The following is a 19,111-nucleotide window of genomic DNA, read 5'->3' as shown; positions in this document are numbered from 1 at the left end:
CGAGCCTGTGGCTTTAGACAAAAAAGTCTATGTAGAAAGAGGAAAGTAACAGTGAAATTCAAAAAGGCAAATGAGGAAAGGACCTTTTAGACCTAAATGATTCTCCTTTACATTAGTGTAAAGGGGTTTTAGTGCAAATCTGAATTGGACCCAAAAGCTTTTGTTTTATATTGTGTATTTTGGTCCAACGAAGGGTGTGGTGAGACCAACCTACAATGTCTGTAAAACAGAAGATCAGAGAGACACAGGAGTTATGCACTTTGTGTATATAATTTTGATAACAAGGGTGGAAAACAAACCATGTGATGTTTGGCCTTTTGAGCATACAGTAGTTTAATCTGCCTGTAAAAATCTACATTTTTGTCTCTGTAGAAGATCCTTCCCCAATGAATTCTGTTTCTCTTCAGCCATTAAGAGAGTAGGCTATTTTGTGTGCTCTCTGGCTTCTCTCAACTTCCCACTTGGGATGCTTTGGACTGCTATCATTTCTACCTAGCTGCTCTGCAAATCTGGTTCATCCGTCCACCACTTGCCTTATTCAGTTGCTCGTAATAGTCTAATTTTTACCTCAAGAAGTGAGTTTTTAATTAAAACTTAATTCCCAGGGGAACTCCCTTCTCTTGATTGCCAAGAGCCATATATTCTGTCTGGATTTTTTTGGGGTGTGCGTGCATGTTAGATTTTAAGATCGTTAGAGGAGGGATTGTCTTCTTTTTTTGTCTTGTATAGCGCTGACCCTGCTCTTTGTACTGAAAACATTTGTTGCTCACTAACTCCAGATCTTTGCCTCTCCCCCGGCTTCACCCACCTTTTCCTTGGAAGCTCTAGGCATCTCCCTCTACTTTGTGTCTGCACAGCCTTCTGATAATCTGTTTGTCACATTCGGAATTAGAGTACTGCATAGAAGGCAGATTATTTGTTCATCACTTGTCAAACGTTTACAGTAGATCAATACATATTTTGATGCTAAACTATTAATCATTGTTTTATGTAGTCATAAAACAATCCTTGTTGCAGTTGCTTCATATTACCAAGAATTTTTCAATCAGTAGGTCAAATCTGTCCATAATTTAAGACCTACAGCTAGTTAATAGCAAAATCTAATAATAATGACTTTGTAGATGTTTATTAAAAAAAACCCTGTTGGCATGGAGTATATAGTGTCTTCCTTGTTCCTTCTATTTTTTGTGCATACAAAGCCATTAAAACTGGCTGTATTTGTTACTGCCATTTTGGATTCTCTTTGCTGGTATGCATCCTTGTAACTGTTTCTTCCTGTTTTGTAAAGCTTTATTTTGAATTAAAATAAGTTGTTAGGAGCTTCAACCTGATTTGATTTCTCAGCAGAGTTCCTAAAATAAGGATAAGGACAATAAGAAGTTGCTCAGTCTATGGAGACAATCCAAGAGAGGGTGCATGTGCATATGTGTGTATACAATGAATAGGTCTAGTTCTCAAAGCCAGGATGGCCCTCCACACTTCCTCCCTCCCTGTGCCATTAGTAAGACTGATTAGCTGAGCAAATGGTTAATGAGCTACAAAGCCTTCAAGTACTAAGTCAGTGGTTCATTTATTTTAATATATTAGAATTTATCATTTTGTCTCAATTCACTTTAAGGTGAAATCCAACAAATCTGGCAAAAATCCAGTGATGTCTGAAATGATGGAAAGTTTCTTTCATATGAAGACTTCGGGCATACAGATCCAGAAGTGATGGCCTCATTAACTAAAACCCTATTAGACTTACCAGAAATCAAAGATTCAATATCAATGGAGAGTGATCTTATCATTCGATATTGACAATATGGTCTAAAAAAGAATGTATAGCTGGCACTTGTAGTATACATGGTTTGTGAATAAAATCCGTCCAACTTTTGGAATATCAGCCCAGAACCTCTCATAAGCACTAAGTTCACTTAGTTATAATGCAGTCACTTTCCTGTTTATTTCTGATGAATGTGACTACAATAACACTGCAAAAATAAAAACTTATTAACAGTAAAGGAATCTTAAAATCTTTAAAACCAGAGCAACTGTTGAGTGAGGATTTTTTTTATGGGTATCTGGGAATCAGGAAGCTTCTAACCTGTTTAATTTATCAGTTCAAACACTGGTCTGCAGGCAATTCATAAAGGAAAAGATCTTAAGCTACACGCTCACCCGACTCCCCCCACACCCACACACCATGGTGTCTAAATGTATTCAGTGTGAAGTGAACAAAAAATAAATTGGGACCCTATGTAATAATGGTTCTCAAATTTTGAGGGTTTTTTTAATAATAAAGCAAAAAGATCTTGTCTGAAACATTGATCAGGAACATGGAAAAGAGAACAATGGGTTTTAAGAATCTGCTCTTTGCCACAGGAAGTCTCAACAATGAAGACTTCTACTAGTTTGGCTCATACGAGAGATGTAAATCACAGCTGTCCCATAACAGAACTGTAGTTTGCACAGCTGTGCAGCTCAGAAAACTTCAAAGAAGACTGCTGCTTTGGGCAAAAAATGCATGTACTATGGTACTTAGTAATTTATCATTTTATAGAGCATAAATATATGCAGTACACACACTTATTGAATATATTTTAACAAATATATGTATAAATATGTTCAAAGAACATTTTAAGGTTGCAAAATCAAGCACTCAGAAGTTAGGAAATTCTAAAATTAAAGGTGAATGTCCGTCTTGACTTGCAGTTCCATGCTTATATGCATTATGATGACCTTGCTCAGCAGCACATAGGATGTCTGTGACAGAGTCAGGAATAGAACTTAGCTTTCCTGGGTTTGGTTTGCAAGGCCTGGTCTATCCTAGAATATTAGGTTGGTTAACTGTGTTGGTCAGGAATATGAAAAATCCATACTGCTTAGTCCCTGTGTTGATAACACTAGGTTGACGGAACAGTTTCGTTGACTAGCTGTCTCCTCTCAGGCAGGTGGATTACCTACGTCGACAGGAGAACCCATCCCATTGGCATAGGTAGCACGTCTTCCAAAGTGCTATAGCACGCATCTGTGGTGCTGTAGCATTTTAAGTGTAAACAAGCCCTAAAACACAAGAGAACATCCTTTCTCTACCTGTACATCACTGTGCTTTGAGTGAACAAATATTATGTAATGAAAGACTGAACTGTAATGCATACAGACAAGAGGGGCCTTAAACTTGTCATTTCCAAACTTTTTTTTCTGCTTGACTTTACAGTTTTACATTTTCTCACATATTTGCACATAATTTCCTAGGTTTTTAAAACATACAACTGAACAAATGGAAATTCGGTTATACCACAGGTGTTACACTATCAGCATTAGGTGCTAACACATTTTTAAATACCATGTAATTAAAACATGTTGGCTAACACATTTATCCTTTTTAAAATGCCATTTTCCCTTGACAAAGCCTAAGATACATCCCCAAGTTACTAATTTGTCGACACTGATCTCACAATCTGTTGAATAACTTCTATGTTTAGGAAGTGTCCTTATTGGCTCACTTAAAATGAACTCCTTACTATGTTCATTTTGTGGTGGTAGTAATGTATTCTCTTCAGAGGTGAGAAAATACAAATTATCTAGTATATTGAATCTAATGTAGGTAGGTTGTTGTATATACCATGAGGTGAACTTTTTATGATAGTGGGTTTATAGTTCCAAATCTAAGTAGTTCTTTGACATATTTAATGCAAAGGTATGGTTCTTCTTTCTCCTCTGCTCTTACATGCTTGATTTGATGATTGCTATTTGTTTTTGAACATTGCACCCATTCCATGTTTCCTGGAGGTAAGGGGGCAGGTGTCTCACCTCTACACTATTCCCCTCCCCCAGTCTCATGCTTCCTTATTCATACTTCCACTTTCATACTTCCCCCTGGTAGTAATAAGGGCAGCTCTACACTAGAAGTACTACAGGGGTGCAGCTGCACTACGTCTAGTGAAGACACTATATGCATAATTAGTTTCTGCCTCTTGCAGAAGTGGAGTATGTCAGCAGGAGAGCATCTCCCTCCGACATAGCACCAGTGTGGACAGCACTTAGGTTGCTGTAACTTGTTTTCACACCCCTGAACGACGCAAGTTAGATCGACTTAAGTAGTAGTGTAGATTTGCCCTAATTGTCCTGAAGTCTGGGTCTGTGAGGAGCTGCTGCTACTACCACTAATTTCTAAGGCCTCTGCAGAGAAGATCCTCTTCTCTTCTGCTCTGTTGTACAGCTAGAGGCAACCAACAGGGGAAAAGGTCGTGGGTGGAGAATGGAATTGCTACTGCTGCAGCACTATGTGGTGCCTGGAGTCAGGCATGTTTTTGTGTGTTTGTTTCCTAGCACTGTCTCCTGTAGGGTCTGCTTAAGTACAAAGCGTAAAAGGACCACACAGGAGGGTGGCAGTTAAGTTTGAGTCTTCCATTTTAATCTTGTAATTTTTTTCCCCCAGTGGTCTGTGTTCTACCTCCATTTCCCAGAAAAAGCTTCTGTGTTGTAGGATTGCCTTCAGTTTAGCTAGATATAGAATTGATACAGGCACATAATTTTAATCTGGGGACTAGTTTTTTGACCATATTAACATTTCTTACCTATAACTGTAGGGATCAAGTCTGGGAAGAATATAACACTTCTGGTTGGTTGGTTTGTTTGTTTGTTTGTTTGTTTTCTTTAAACAAAATTGTTTCTTGGTCATGTGAGAGAATGTTATAGACCTATTTCTCCCAATCTGGGCTTCTCTACACACATGTATAGGATATGTTGAGGATAAAGAGGAGTCAGTCTATCTGTCTGTTTAAAACAAATGATATCAAACTTTCTATATAATTTTATAGCAGCTTTTCACTGCTTCCCATATTGACATCCAAATCGTGATATAGCAGCAACATTGTTAGTTTTCAGAAAGTTCTAGACTTCTTTCTAAAATGTTTTAAATCCATTCTGGTTATTATGTGGTCTTCTCTCCTTTTCTCTCTCTACCACTTGACTTTCCGCTGAGTCCAGTTGACTGAAGGAAATACACAAAAACCCAGTGCTCCATCAATTTATTTATGTTAGACTTGTAAAAGGACAGTGAGGTTCTTCTGAGTGGAATACATGGTGCATCTACTCAGTGTTCATGTCCAGTGCATTGGAACTGGGGAATTTTGTCTAGCAGTACCCATGGAGGGGCAGTGCTTATGCCTCGGGCCATACCCCCTTTCCTGGCTTTATGAGATGGTGCTGCTCTGACCTCCTTCTTATCACCTCTGGTTGGAGTCGGAGCTCTGTGTGATTCTTAACCTCACAGTTCTTCAGAATCCGTGGACTTTGTTGTTCTAGTTGTATATAGTTAGTACTAGTATTAGTATTAGTTAGCTTAGTTAAGTGTTTTTTTCTAGTGCTGTCCTCACCAGGATTCAAGCTTTGTCTGTTGTGGGGGTGGAGGTGGGCCCCGAACCCCAACAATGGCTTTCACACAAGGTGTTTGCTCTGCTAGGCAAGGCCCACATTAAAGAGCAGTGTTCGATTTGTGAATCATTCACAAAATGGACTCAGATGGCTAGATATCTTCTCCTGAAGCAGCACTTGCTCAAGCAAGTCATGAGGCCTGCTTCAGTACCAAGACCTACGTCGGATTGGAGGTTCCCCTGGATCTTGGTACATGGTGCCAGCTCACACACCGTAGAGGCACAGATATTGCTCTCCTTTAAGTGCACCGAAGAAAGTCTCATAAGACCAATTGGGACCACTCCAGTCTTTGTGGAGACTTATTCTTCCTTCAGGAAGAGTATAGCTGCTGCTGGCATGTGAGATGGAGCAGGTCCTTCCAAACGCTCCTGATGTCATGTAGGAATGCAAGAGGCTCCGTGCCATCAACTCAGGCTGTGGCCCTGGAGTGTCCTTTGTGTCCAGTATTTATGAGGGTGATGCTGGCACAGACTTGTCTGCTAAGGCGTGGATTCAAAAAAGAAGTTTGTTCTCATGTTGCATTACACTGTGCTTACTTGACCATCTGGACTTCATCCTGAACACTGGGAACTCAACATTGGTCCCCACTCAGATAATTTGAGTTCTTTGGGGCCCGAATAGACTCTGAGTTCGAAATAATTTTTGCTGACCATTTTCAGATGATTGGCTGTACTTGTCTCGGTCTGCAGTCTCAACCTTCCACGACAGTTCAGATGTGCCTGAGATTCTTGGGTCACATGCCTGCATACATGCAGGTGGTTCAGTTTGCCAGGTTGCGCCTTGGTCCTCTTCAAATCTGGACAGTTTTTATTTTCCAGTCTTTCATCCCTTGGAAAGGTTGGTCTGCCTTTCTCCTCTGACTCTGGACTCCTTGAACTGGTGGATGATTCAGGGGAACATGGGAACACATGTCAAGGTGTTTCCTTCATCTGGCTCTTACCAACCAAGATTGTTGTCACCTACACCTCCTTGATAGGTTGGGGAGCACATCTGGGGTCACTGACGGTTGAGTCTGTGATCGGGGCAGGAAGCCTCACTGCATATCAATATGCTGGACCTACAGGCCATCTGGGGTCGCTGAAGGTTGAGTCTGTGATTGGGGTAGGAAGCCTCACTGCATATCAATATGCTGTACCTACAGGCCATCTACGATACCTGTCATGCTTTTCTCAACTGCAGTAGGAGTTCTATGATTCATATACTTACTGACAATAACACCACAATGTACTGTGTGAACAGGCAAGGGGGAACACTCCAGGGTGCTCTGCCAAGAGGCATTCAGGCTATGGTAGTTCTGCATGGAAGAGTATCACCTTGATAGCAAGTCACTTGCCTGGAGTCCAGCATCATCTTGTGGACCATCTGAGCAGGAATTTTTCCCTGAGTCATGAATGGTCCCTGAAGCCCAGTGTTCTGAGAGTCATCTTCGCAGTTTGAAGCATCCTGATGATTGACCTGTTTGCTACAAGGGGCAACAGGAAATGTCTGTTCTGCTCTTGAGGAGACCTCAGTCTGGGCTTCCTGACCAACACCTTCGACCTATATGCTTTTCCTCCAGTCCTGATTGTTTCACCAGGTCATCCTCAAGCTGAAGATAGATCAGGCCAAGCTCATTCTCATTGTCCCATCGTGGCCGAGGCAGTGTTGCACATTCAGTTCATTCTCCCATATTCATTCCTCTTCGTCCTAACTTGCTCACACAGAATCACAGACACACACTGCATCCCACGCTCAGTTTCCAGCATCTCATGGCATGACTGCTCCGTGAATGAGGAGGAAGAGTAATATTTGGTGGCTCTTTGACAGATTGTGCTTACTAGTAGGACACCCTCTACCTGACTGACCTATTTTGCAAAATGGAAGCAGTTTTTGATGTGTCTGCTGGCCTATGGAGTTCAGCCAATGCTGGCTTGTATCCAGGACATCTTGGAATATTTGCTGCATCTTCACTCTTCAGGCCTTACATTTAGCTTGTTGAGGGAACGTCTAGTGGTGATCTCAGCCTTTCATACACCCGTTCATGGAAGATCGGTATTTTCCAATGCTATGGCAGCAAGAGTCTTGAGAAGTTCTTTACCTCTGTCTGCCAGTGCGGGAACTATCACACCATCTTGGCAGTCTTCAGGCTCTGTTCGAGCCTCTGGAATTCTGTCCCTTTCCTCTCTTGTGTCAAAAAACTGCGTTCATTGGGGCAATAACATATGCAAGGAAAGTGAGAGTTGCAGGCTTTGGTGGTAGAACCTTTTTATAGGCAATTCTTTAAAAACAAAGTGACATTGCTGCTGCATCTAAAATTTTATTTAAAGTGGTCTTTGTTTCATTTGAACCAGGTGGTATATTTGCCTGTGTTTTTTTCCTAAGCTGCATTCATCCTCGGAGGAGCAGCACTTTCATACACTAGACATCAGACATTGCCTTCTGCCTGCATTGTCTGGCCTTCTACCTGACCCAGGACTAAACCCTTTTGGGCTTTGACTCATCTGTTTATGTGGTATGTAGACCGTATGAAGGGACAGGCAGTCTCCTCACAGACGGTTTCTAAGTGGATTACTTCCTGCATCAAAACTGCATACGGAACAGCTGTGGCTACGTTCCCCTCAGTGGGACGTTCCCATTCTGCAAGAGTGGAAGCTTCCTCAATGGCATTTTAAAGTGAAGTCTCAATGTTGGATAGACTCCGAGCTGCTTGTGTGCCACCTCTGCATCTACTGGAAGAAGAAGAAACGGTTACTTTCTGTAACTATGGTTCTTTGAAATGTGATGCAGACATATATTCCTGGACTCACCCTTCATCCCCTCTGCATTGCAGTTTAGTCTCTGGGCAATCAGTGTGATGGAATTGAGAGGAAGAGTTTTGCCTTATATAGCCAGGGGCAGGGGCTATGGCCATGCGGCATAAGCCCTGCTCCTCAAAGGGTACTGCTAGGCAAAATTTGCTGGTTCCTGTGTGCTGCGTGCACACGTCTACGTGGAATACACCTCTGCATCACATCTCAAAAAAACCACAGTTAAGTACTCTTGTCATGGGATGCACCACTCAGTGCTTAGGCACCTTCCCCTGCTCGTTCTGGGGATTAGCTCTTTCAGGTGACATCCTCTTCTGGGGTTTGTACACTGTCTTCCATCTCTGTGGGCTGCCTGCAACCCTTCCTGCAGGTTCTCTGGCCATGTAACTTTCCGTATTTTCTCCCTTCTGGGGGGGGTAAGGAAAGGAAGGGTTGCATCTCCTCTCGCTTCCCTGGGAGTGATTGCAGTCTGCGATCTCTACCCACTCCCCTTTTGAAAGTATCTGCCTTTTCCCAGCAGCCCTCTTCTGCCTTCAGCTCCTGGGCTTTATAGGCCCCACCTATTCCTGCACAGCTGAGCTTCCTTAGTTAGCTGGCCTTATGGTTAATTGGCCCATCTACCCGCATTTAAACCCTGCTGCAGGGTCAATGTGGGATAGACACCCCATCACAAATCTTTTCTTTTCAGACAATCTGAAGAGACTACATAATTTCTTTCACTCAGATGTTTTGTAGAGACTTAAGTGGAGAGGCATTGCAGATCATGTTTGATGATATGCTTGTGACATGCATTGCTGAGTATTCTTATTTATCAGTGCAACTTTCGTTTAGATTATCTTTTCTAAAGATTCTAAAAGAGGAGGTTTTTTTCCATAACATCTTTTCTTATTATTTAAGAACTGACCATGATGCAAAAATTGACCTATTTGTGTGCATGTCTTCACCTCCTTTGTGCTGAAATAAGTACTTCTGCAAAATTTAGATTGTGCTCCGGAATGCTTCTAATTTGTATGAAACTTGTGCTCTAGAGGTATTCATGGAATCCTAACTGCTGTGGTGACTGTTTTTTTATAGTACTTTATAAAAGTGTATAAATAAACTATAAATTGTTTAGAAAGTTAACTTTGCAGATAGAAGACTGATTAATATTGCTTTTTCTGTTTATTCCATATGGATTTTGTATAATTCTGTCAGGTACAGTATTACATTAATACTGTTGATAATTACTTTAGTTTGTTTCTGCATGCTGTATACTTGTTTGCTTAAAAGAAAAGACAAAGAAAAAAACAAAACCTGTAGAACTGCATTTTTCCAATAGAAGATCCTTAAGCTAAAATGAGGTTGAGGAAAAGGACCTAGGGATTACAGTGGATAAAAAGCTGGATGTGAGCCAGCAGTGCGCCCTGGTTGCCAAGAAGGCTAATAGCATATTGGGCTGCATTAGTAGGAGCATTGCCAGCAGATTGAGGGAAGTGATTATTCCCCTCTATTCGGCATTGGTGAGGCCACGTTTGGGCCCCCCACTACAAAAAGAATGTGGAGAAGTTGGAGAGAGTCCAGTGGAGGGCAACAAAAATGATTAGGGGGCTGGAGCACAAGACGTATGAGGAGAGGCTGGGGGAACTAGGCTTGTTTAGCCTGCAGAAGAGAAGAATGAGGGGGGATTTGATAGCAGCCTTCAACTACCTGAAGGGAGGTTCCAGGGAGGATGGAGCTAGGCTGTTCTCAATGGTGGCAGATGACAGAACAAGGAGCAACGGTCTCAAGTTGCAGGGGGGTTGGATATTAGGAAAAAGTTTTTCACTAGTAGGGTGGTGAAGCACTGGAATGGGTTACCTAGGGAGGTGGTGGAATCTCCATCTTTAGAGGTTTTTAAACTGCGGCTTGACAAAACCCTCGCTGGGATTATTTAACTGAGGTTAGCCCTGCTCTGAGCAGGGGGTTGGACTAGATGACCTCCTGAGGTCCCTTCCAACTCTGATTCTATGATTCTAAGTTTAATGAAAAAGTTATGTTTAGGGACCATTCTGCTTTTGGATAATACTTTTGTGCTGTTTCTTTTATTTTTTCCTATTACTAAAGACATTTACATGAAAACTAGAACGCTTGTTTAGAAGTTTCTGTTCCAGATGTTTCTTCTCTTTCTGTAGTCTGTAACTTTCTGAAATTAGTTAGCTGCTGCAGAAGTTGATGATACAGAAAATTAGGGTTTTTAGACTGGGGAATGGGAGATAAGGAACAGAAATTGGAAAAGGAGTTTTTTGGGTTTTTTTTTATTTAAATGCAAAATTTCTTCAAAGAAGTGATGATTAGGGGTTGTGGGGCAAAACAATGCAAAAATAAATAAATTGAATAAATTTATTTGAAATAAATTGGCTTCTTAGTGACATGAGTTGTGGGGGATTAAGTTATTTTTGAGTATGGGTAAAAATATTTGCTCTATATATAGAAGTTCAATAGTACTTTCTCTTTATATTTGCATTTGAAGGTGCTGATAAGTTCTACTGTGAACAATGTTATTTTTTTGCCACCTTCACTCAACCTCAAGTAGTTATTGTTTTGTTTAAATTTATTTTCTTCCTCCTTGATGAACTCTAATCAGGAGCAGACATACTTTTGCCAGAGTGTCTTACAGTAACTTATTCAGGTTTAGCCTCATAACCTTAATTATATGTGGAATGTGGAGAATGCTGTATGTTGTTTTTTCTTTATAACAAGATAGTGAACCCCTAATTACTTCAAGTATTAAAACATTCCTTGTAGCTTCAATATTTGGCATGACCAATGTAACTTTGTTATAGAAAACTAATGTAAACCATCAACATGTTTCAAATGAATACCTTCGTGTTAGTTTTATCTTGCTCTTCTCCGCATTTTTCTTCTTAGGTGAACATTCATTATTAAAGTTGTATTTAAAGTTTTTTGTTTTTCTTTCTTCCTTCAGGATCAGTGTTAAAATGTTAAAGGCAGTATTAAAAAAGAGTCGAGAAGGTGGAAAGGGGAGCAAGAAAGAATCAGGTATGAACACTGAAATATTGCTGTACTGTAGATCTAGTCATAACTCATGAATTGAGCAGTTAACGTTTTTTGAAGTGGAAAAATTTAATTTTAACAATTTTCTTAAGGAAATTACAACTCTTTTCAGGTATATTTAAATAGTAGAGTTTAATTATTTTAAGAGTCAAGACATATTAATGATAAATTACTTGGATTCTTTCAGATAAAAATGATTGATAAATACCTGTGCTTTACAGACCAATTCTGTAAGTTACAATATGCATATAGGATTTTTTTTCACATATCAGGTTCTAAATTTTGCTCTAAGTAACTAAGTATTGTTTGAGATGTTATGTCCCAAATGTGTACTTTGATACAGTATTGTCTAAGATCCATAAAAAAATGCTTTATTTTGTGTTTTGTAAATTGTGGCTGATGCCATAAACCCACTAGTTGTTTATAGTATCTTTTAGGAAAAATAGGGTAGGCAAGACCTACATTTCGAAGCCCATGTGTATGTACATGGGGACATTCTAGAAAGTTACTGTGAATTAACTAAAGGTGTGTGTCTTTGTGTGTAAATTGAAGCATGTTAAACCCCTTGTGGATGCTCATGTTCAGAAATAAAGTGGCTTTAATTCACTGTATTTTATCCTTTGGAGAATATAATTATGCTCATTGACTTCACATTTTAATTGATTTGCTTTAACTTTCCTAAGTGTCCTGTGTAGACAAGGCCTAAGTTTCATTTAAAAAAAAAATACAAAACAGCAAAAACGCCCAAAACAAACAATTCTGGCTGCTTTCAGGACTCAAGAAGAAGAAGAAAAGGGCACAACCTTTGTCCTTTTACAAATGATGGGGATAAGCAGGCAGACTTCAGGCTGCCTGAAAAAGCATATTACATGCTTCCAAATACCATAGCCCAGTGTTTCTCAACTCAGGGTACACAATGGTCTTCCAGGGGTACATAAACTAATCTAGATATTTGCATAGATTTACAATAGGCTACATAAAAAACACTAGTGAAGTTAGTACAAACTAAAATGTCATAGGCAATGACTTGTTTATACTGCTCTATATTTTATATGCTGAATGTAAATACAATATTTATATTCCAATCGATTTATTTTATAATTATATAGTAAAAATGAAAAAGTAAGCAATTTTTCAATAAGAGTGCTCTGACACTTTTGTATTTTTAGGTCTGATCTTGTAAGCAAATAATTTTAATTAGGTGAAACTTGGGGTACACGACAAATCAGACTATTGAAAGGGGTACAATAGTCTGCAAAGGTTGAGAACCACTGCCATAGGCCCCTTACTACATGTCTGTCAAACAAATGAAAAAACCACTGTGTTAAAATAACATTAAGGTTGCAAAGTCAAGCACTCAGAAATTAGAAAGTGCCAGAATTAAGGTGTCTGTGCAACCATAGTTTGTTCCCCTTGTGCATATGCATCATCATGATACAGACTTTAATTACATGATCGTGTACTACACACAGGGACCACTGCCTCAGATAGTGGGCAGGACGGACCTGCTCAGGGGGTGAATCAGGGTTGTGTACTGAAGATGGCTGTTGTCTGCAGCATCCATGCTTCATTTGTTGTAGAAGTTGGAAGGTGTGTAGTGAATGAGGCAGAGGATTGCAGGAAAAGAAATAATGGTTTCATGGTTTAAAACAGTTGAATGAGGAATGGACCTACCGTTGTCTCTGCCACAAAGTTCCAATGTGATGCTGGACAAGTTGCTTAAAATTTTCAGGTGGTGACTAATTGTGTGATCCTCATTTTCTAGGTGCCTGACTTCTGATTTGCAGAAGTGCTCAGTGCTCATGACTGCAACTGACGTTAATGGGAAATGTGTTTTATATGTTCAAATTGTTATATAATGCTAAGTATTCTGGAAAAATTACATCCCAGGTGTCTCAAATTTTGGTGCCCAAAATTACTGGATACTGTCCTTTGGACCATAATCTCTCTGTGCCTCAGTTCACTACAGTAAAATAAGGATATTATCCCTTCATCTTACAGGGGTGTTTTGAAAATAAATTCATTAGTGTTTGTGAAGCACTCAGATACTTTAGCAATGAATGCCATAGAAAGCCCATAAGGAAAGCCCATAAGTAGCAGAGTGTCCAATAAATAAGGTACGGGGTCACACATTGAACAAGAATAAAATATTAAGTAATTGCACAGTAAACAAGCACCGTCCGTCCTGCACACTCAGTGAGGAAGGGGTTCTGTTAAAAAAGTAGTATGTGATCATATAATTAGATTATCATAATGCATATATACAAGGGGACCATATTAAAGTTGCACGGACAACCTTAATTCTGGCATTTCCTAACTTTTGAACGCTTGACTTTGCAACCTTTTCTGTTAATATAGCTTTTTGTGTTTGTTTTCCTAGCTTTTTGTAAAGAAAATTGGAAAAAAATGAAATTCTATCATGTGGCATAATATGATACAGGTCATCAGAAGGGCTGGAATTTTTAGCTAATGGAGTAGCAGGAGAAGGTTGTTACCCTCTTTGGACCAACATTAGAGGGAGATGGGATGCTATGCCAGTGGGTTTCAAAGATATTTGTTAATAGCAGAGGAGCTATGAAACTTGGGGATCTTGAGTTCTGTTCTGGACTCTGAAGGTGAATGTGCTCTTCTGGGTACAGCTTTTCCATTCATTTCCCCACAAGCTTGACCCTTTCTTCCATGTCCCCTTCAACCTCTCACAGTATTCTTTCCCACCATTTGCTTCTTGTCCCAGTCTTTTATCTATTCCCCAAGCTTCTGATTCCACTCTCCTTGCTTAGTAAGTCCATCCCTCCAGACTCCCTATCCCAGGACCAATCTCTCCCAATTCTGATTCCTCCCCATCCCTGCTCCCAGTCTCCTTGCCCATCTAGTCCAAGTTCCCTCCTTCTTCCCCTATTGTGTTTCTTTTTCCCTGCATGGTCTCCAGTCACATGTTTCCACACTCAAGTTCCTCATCCCCATTAGTTCCCAGTTCCTTTGTCCCTTCCTGGGCTTGTCATCTAGTCTGTGTCCTTGCCTCCCCTGGCTCCTTGCGCCAGTCTGTTTTACCAGTAAGTCTGAGTTATCCCCTATACAGCCTTTCTCCTTGTCAGATCTGTTTCCCCTTCCTGGCCCACCTTGCTCCTCATCCGCTCTCCATGTCCCCCTCCCAGCCCCCCAGCTCCCTCTTTAGCTCCTTGGCGCCCAGAGATAGTTTTCTTGCCACCCTCCAATCCCAGTGTTTGCTCTTCCCCCACCCAGGCTTCTTGTCCTAATCTGCTCCAGCCCTCCCGTGCAGTGCCTTTGGTCCTGTTTTTGTCCCCTTTGCATTTGACTCTGACGACATCCTCCTCCATGCTGTCTGTGTGCCAACAGGGAGTTCATTTAGATCACAGGAGAGACAGGCTCCCTGCTCTCAGTTCAGTGTCCAAACTCACCTCTATAGCCCAGAGCAGCCATTACAGGGAAAGTTTCACTTCACTCCAGTAGCTCTGATCTGAAGGAAGCACGCTAAGTTGTTCGGTGGAGATGGCACATGCACTGTCCAGTCACACGTAGGAGCTCTGAGGGGAGCAGGCTCAGTGAGGACAGAATCTTCAGAGATTGTAGCTATTAAACTCTAGTAAGGCTCTAAACTCCATCAAGTCTCTAAAATAAACCTGTATTGTGATTGGGTCAAAACACTCAGAGTAATGCAATTGCTCCTGCGAATGCTTTTACATCGTCTCTTCAAAAAAGTCATTAAATCACAAACTTCATAGTGGGGCATTGCTTAAATATTAATCAAAAGGAAGATTGTACCTACCTTCTCCCCTTTCCCCCCTTACTAGGAGCTGTGGCAGTTGGTGCTCTTAAGGCTTTAAAACTTCTGTACTAGTGTAGTACAGATGTTCAGAGCTGGTGAATTGTTTTTACCTTGTCTTTTGTACAGTGTTTTATTAGTGATATACTAAATACAGGCTTATTGTAATGTATTCCTTACATCCACTCATCTAATTGAGCTGGCTTCTCTTTTACAAGGTCAGGCAGACCTAAGTAACTAGTAGAATTTTCAAAAATGTGTTCTGTTTTGTATTGCTTACATTCTTGTATGTATTCTTCTTTTAAAGTAATATCTTGTTACTAGTAGAGGAGCCGACTTTTGCTTGTGGTGTTTGTAAGACTTGATGTTGGTTAAAGAAAGAAGGTAGTGAACTTTGAGATTCTTCAGGTCCTCTATCTGTCTTAAGTCAAAAAACACATGAAGTGGCTGAGTGTCAAAGGAAATAGGCCAACTATAACATTTAAATATTCTAAACTTTTTAATTTGTCTATCTTATAAATCACCCCCTCACACATACACATACACATGCATACAGACTACACCATTTTTTACTTTAGTAAATTATATAAGCCTTCACCTCTTCAATTTGGTGTTTTTAGAATAATGAAGTTGTGTTGCCAGTCACCTTCTTAAGTGATTTAAAAAACTGTACTGATTTAAGAACAAAGCTGTTTCTCTTGGTCTCAAAAGAGGCTACTTAAAAAAAATCATCTTGTGCAAAAATATATGTTGTGACAGGGTCAGACTAGATGGCTACCAGAGAGTGCTAGAAGGCCAATATATCAGCCCCAGGCTCAGCAAGTCCCTTTTCCCCTGGTAGCTGAGCAGGGGTTACTCTAGGTTAATTAACACATCTGGAGCTAATCAAGGCCCCGCCCAGGTCTTGTTAAAAGCTTCCTCTCCAGAAAAAGAGTGTGGCTAGAGTTGAGAGTGAGGTGAGCTACCAGAGAGTGTGTGAGCAGGCAAGACGCTGTCAGAAGCCAAGAGGGTTTAGGAGAAGGAGCAGAATGCTGGCAGAAGAGAACCTTGCAGGTACAAAGACTGGGGGAGGGAAAAACCCTAGCCGAAGAGGGCAATGGAGGCCTGAGGGAAAAGACCCTGCCAGAAGGGGAAGATAGAACTGGACATTTGGTTTGGCACTACTACTCCCAGTGGGGCTGTCAGAGGTCAAGAGCCTCCCCTGGCAAGGAGGCCAGGAAGGGCCTCTGTCTGAGCAGGTCCAGACATTAAGTCAAGAGGCATGGGAAAGTAACCCAGGGAAGCTAGCAGCTTTTCTAAGCCACAGTATGAGGCTGCTACTTGTAGGTTCCCTGTGTTGGGGTCCAGAGTTGAGGGTGGGAGTCCTACCAGCCATTCACTGGAGAGGCAAGAGCCCCAGCAAAGAGGCATGGGCCACTGAGAACCAGAGGCAGGACTGGGACCCAGTAGGAAACAGCCATCCTAGAGAGGCTGTATCACTTCCTTCCTTCCTTTCCCCCTCCCCACACACACACACACACACACACACACACACACACACACACACACACACACACACACACACACAAAACTAAAAAAATTCTTGTGATCTTCATTAAAATCATATGAGATCTACATTCCCCAACATGGTCTCTTTCTAAGTGACAAAATGGTGAGAGCCATTCTGGAATAGAAGAAAAAGTTGACAGCTGAATCAAAGATATAGAGAAATTATCCCAGTGCAAGACCAAAGACATCCTGTCAACTGTGTGTGGTGGTGCTGTTGCTAGCTTAAAGTCAACAGCTGGCTTTGTTTAAATAGAGTGGCTTACAGATTCCTGTGGTAAAGTCCTGATTGGTGGATTTTCCATCTGCCCTTAAGCCAATTTCCATCTCAATATTTTAAATAAATGTTTGGCTGGAATGGAATGTGACGTTCCCCTATTGCAATCTGGACTGGTGAATGGTTGAGTCACCCCAATCCCCCACTCCTGGAGCCTGCTTTGCTTTGCTCTGCTCAGAGAACCCCCACTCCTGGGCTGTTCACGCGCAGCCTCTGGAAAGCAAGTTGTTCCTAACTAAGTGATTGAGTGCTTCTAGCCAGCCACTCTTTGGATTATACAACAGAATGACCCCAGTGAATACCCCCAGTCCCAGATGCAACCCTAGGAACTTCCATCTTGTATGAGCTTACATTAACAAAAAAATGGATATGCACCAGACTTGTTACTCCAAGTAGAGTCTTCAACGCACTTCAAACCAAATACACTGATTTAGGAGAAACAAACAAATTTGTTAACTACAGAAGGATTTTAAGTGATTATAAGTCAAAGGATAACAAGTCAGATTTAGTCTAGAGAAAACAAAAGCAAAACTCATTCTAAACTAAGCTTAACACTTTCAGCAACCTTAAAAAGTTAGGTGATTCTCACCACAGGCTGCCTGCTTTCCCTTCATCCAGGCTCTCCCCTTTGGTCAGCACTTCAGTTGCTTGTAGATGGAGGTGGAAAAGAGGGAGCATGGCAAATGTCTCCTTTTAAAAATGTTCCTCCCCCCTCCTCAATTCCCCCTCCTTCCAGGTCAGGTGACAAACAGTGTATGGTTTCATCCATCTCCTGAGTCAGTGTGCATTACCCCATTGTGGTTCCAAGCTGGCCAAGGGAAGGGAGATGACGCATTCGAGAATCCAATTGATTCTTTGTTGATGCCTAGGCCAGTTCTTTGTTCCTGGAAAGCTGAGCTGGGTTGGTCCTATACAAGCCTTGATGAGGTGTGAACTGCCCCTCTGTTCCTGGAGGGTTTTGCCTGTATATGTTTTAAGCCATGAGGACACATTTTTGAGAATATTACATAGTGAAGCCTCGTAACCATACACATGACATTGCAACAAACATATTACTATAACAATAATGCTCAGTATGTCATGAGCATTCCAAAACATCTTATATTGACATATCTTGCATTAAACAATACAGGATTATACTATAACGGTGAACATGGGGGTGCAGAGCATCACAACCGGGCTCTGATAAAGGCTGAAGCTCGAGACACATTTCTCCTTTAAGTGGGTTAGATAATATTATTTTGATACCTTACCACATCTGTTTGGATTGGTGCATGCAGAATGCAGATTTCATCTCTACAAATGAATACAATGCTACTTCTCTCCTGAAAACTGGTTTTACAAGAAATCCAAGAGCTCTATTTTATCAATCCAGTGTTATAGGAGTCATCAATTGGGCAGAGTCTGCTAATAAAAGTCTAGACTCTTTCCCTTGATCCCATTTTTCTAGTGAAAGAAGGATTACAGCGACCACAACTTTCATTAGGAAGTATTTAATTTACACAGTGAGTTCAGGGTTTAGCTGCTGCTGGCACAGTGTATTAGTATAGCTCACTTCACTTCTTTATACTTAGGGCAGGTTTCAAGCGGATGTTGGCTTTCAAGAATGAACATGTGCATTCTTTTTTGTGTTACATACAGCACGCACTTGCCAAAGTCAATTTAATAGCTCTGCATGTTTTGTTCTAAAGGACACTGTCTAATTCTGTCAAATATTTAGAATACAACTAGTCATTTTTTTTCTCCTTATGAAGAACTAAAAAGGGGGAAAATTTGCTTGCTTATAAGGCCCATTATTAGCCCATTTGTATTTTATTTATTTATTTTTCAATGATGAGGAATGAAAAACCTAGTCTTGTAGTTTTACAGAATTGGAAAGGCAGCAGCATGAGTGTTCTCAAACTTTAATACTGACTGTAATTCAGTTCAAAATGAATAGGGGTTTTTTAAAGTTACAAACAAGCAAACAGAAAAGACTATAGCAATTCTGAGAACAGACGTTGACTTGAGGCAGACTGATGTGGGAATTTCCATCTCTTGGTATCCTTTTCATTCTCAAATGTTGATGGTTAGAGATGGTAATACATAGGTACATTTAGCTGTGCTACATTTTTTAAAATATTCATGGGCAGGTAGCTTTGAATCACTTGTTATGAAACTCAGTTACATTTTCAAGTATTTGAAGCTTCAGAAACCAAGTGGGGGCAGAGGAGATGAGGGAAAGAAACACGTTTTTCAAGGATTTAAAATTCATCTCTGCTCTGG

The 19,111-nt window shown here is 40.7% G+C and overlaps 1 protein-coding gene across 4 annotated transcripts in view; it reads left to right on the top strand.

Moving 5' to 3' along the window:
- Positions 1 to 19,111, top strand: part of TANC1 (tetratricopeptide repeat, ankyrin repeat and coiled-coil containing 1) — a 210,061-nt gene that overhangs the window by 52,690 nt on the left and 138,260 nt on the right. For all 4 annotated transcript variants that reach the window (XM_067549415.1, XM_067549412.1, XM_067549416.1 and 1 more), the window contains exon 2: positions 11,152 to 11,225. In XM_067549415.1, coding sequence (XP_067405516.1) covers positions 11,165 to 11,225 — 61 coding nt within the window. In that variant the 5' untranslated portion in view covers positions 11,152 to 11,164. The remainder of the gene's footprint in view (positions 1 to 11,151; positions 11,226 to 19,111) is intronic.

This window comes from Emydura macquarii, unplaced genomic scaffold, assembly GCF_026122565.2.
Source record: "Emydura macquarii macquarii isolate MOO-44397 ecotype Brisbane River unplaced genomic scaffold, CSIRO-AGI_Emac_v2 contig_1253, whole genome shotgun sequence".
In the NCBI taxonomy this organism is placed as follows: Eukaryota; Metazoa; Chordata; order Testudines; family Chelidae; genus Emydura; species Emydura macquarii.
The sequence above is the reverse complement of the archived record's forward strand: the minus strand, read 5'-3'. Positions and strand labels throughout refer to the sequence as shown.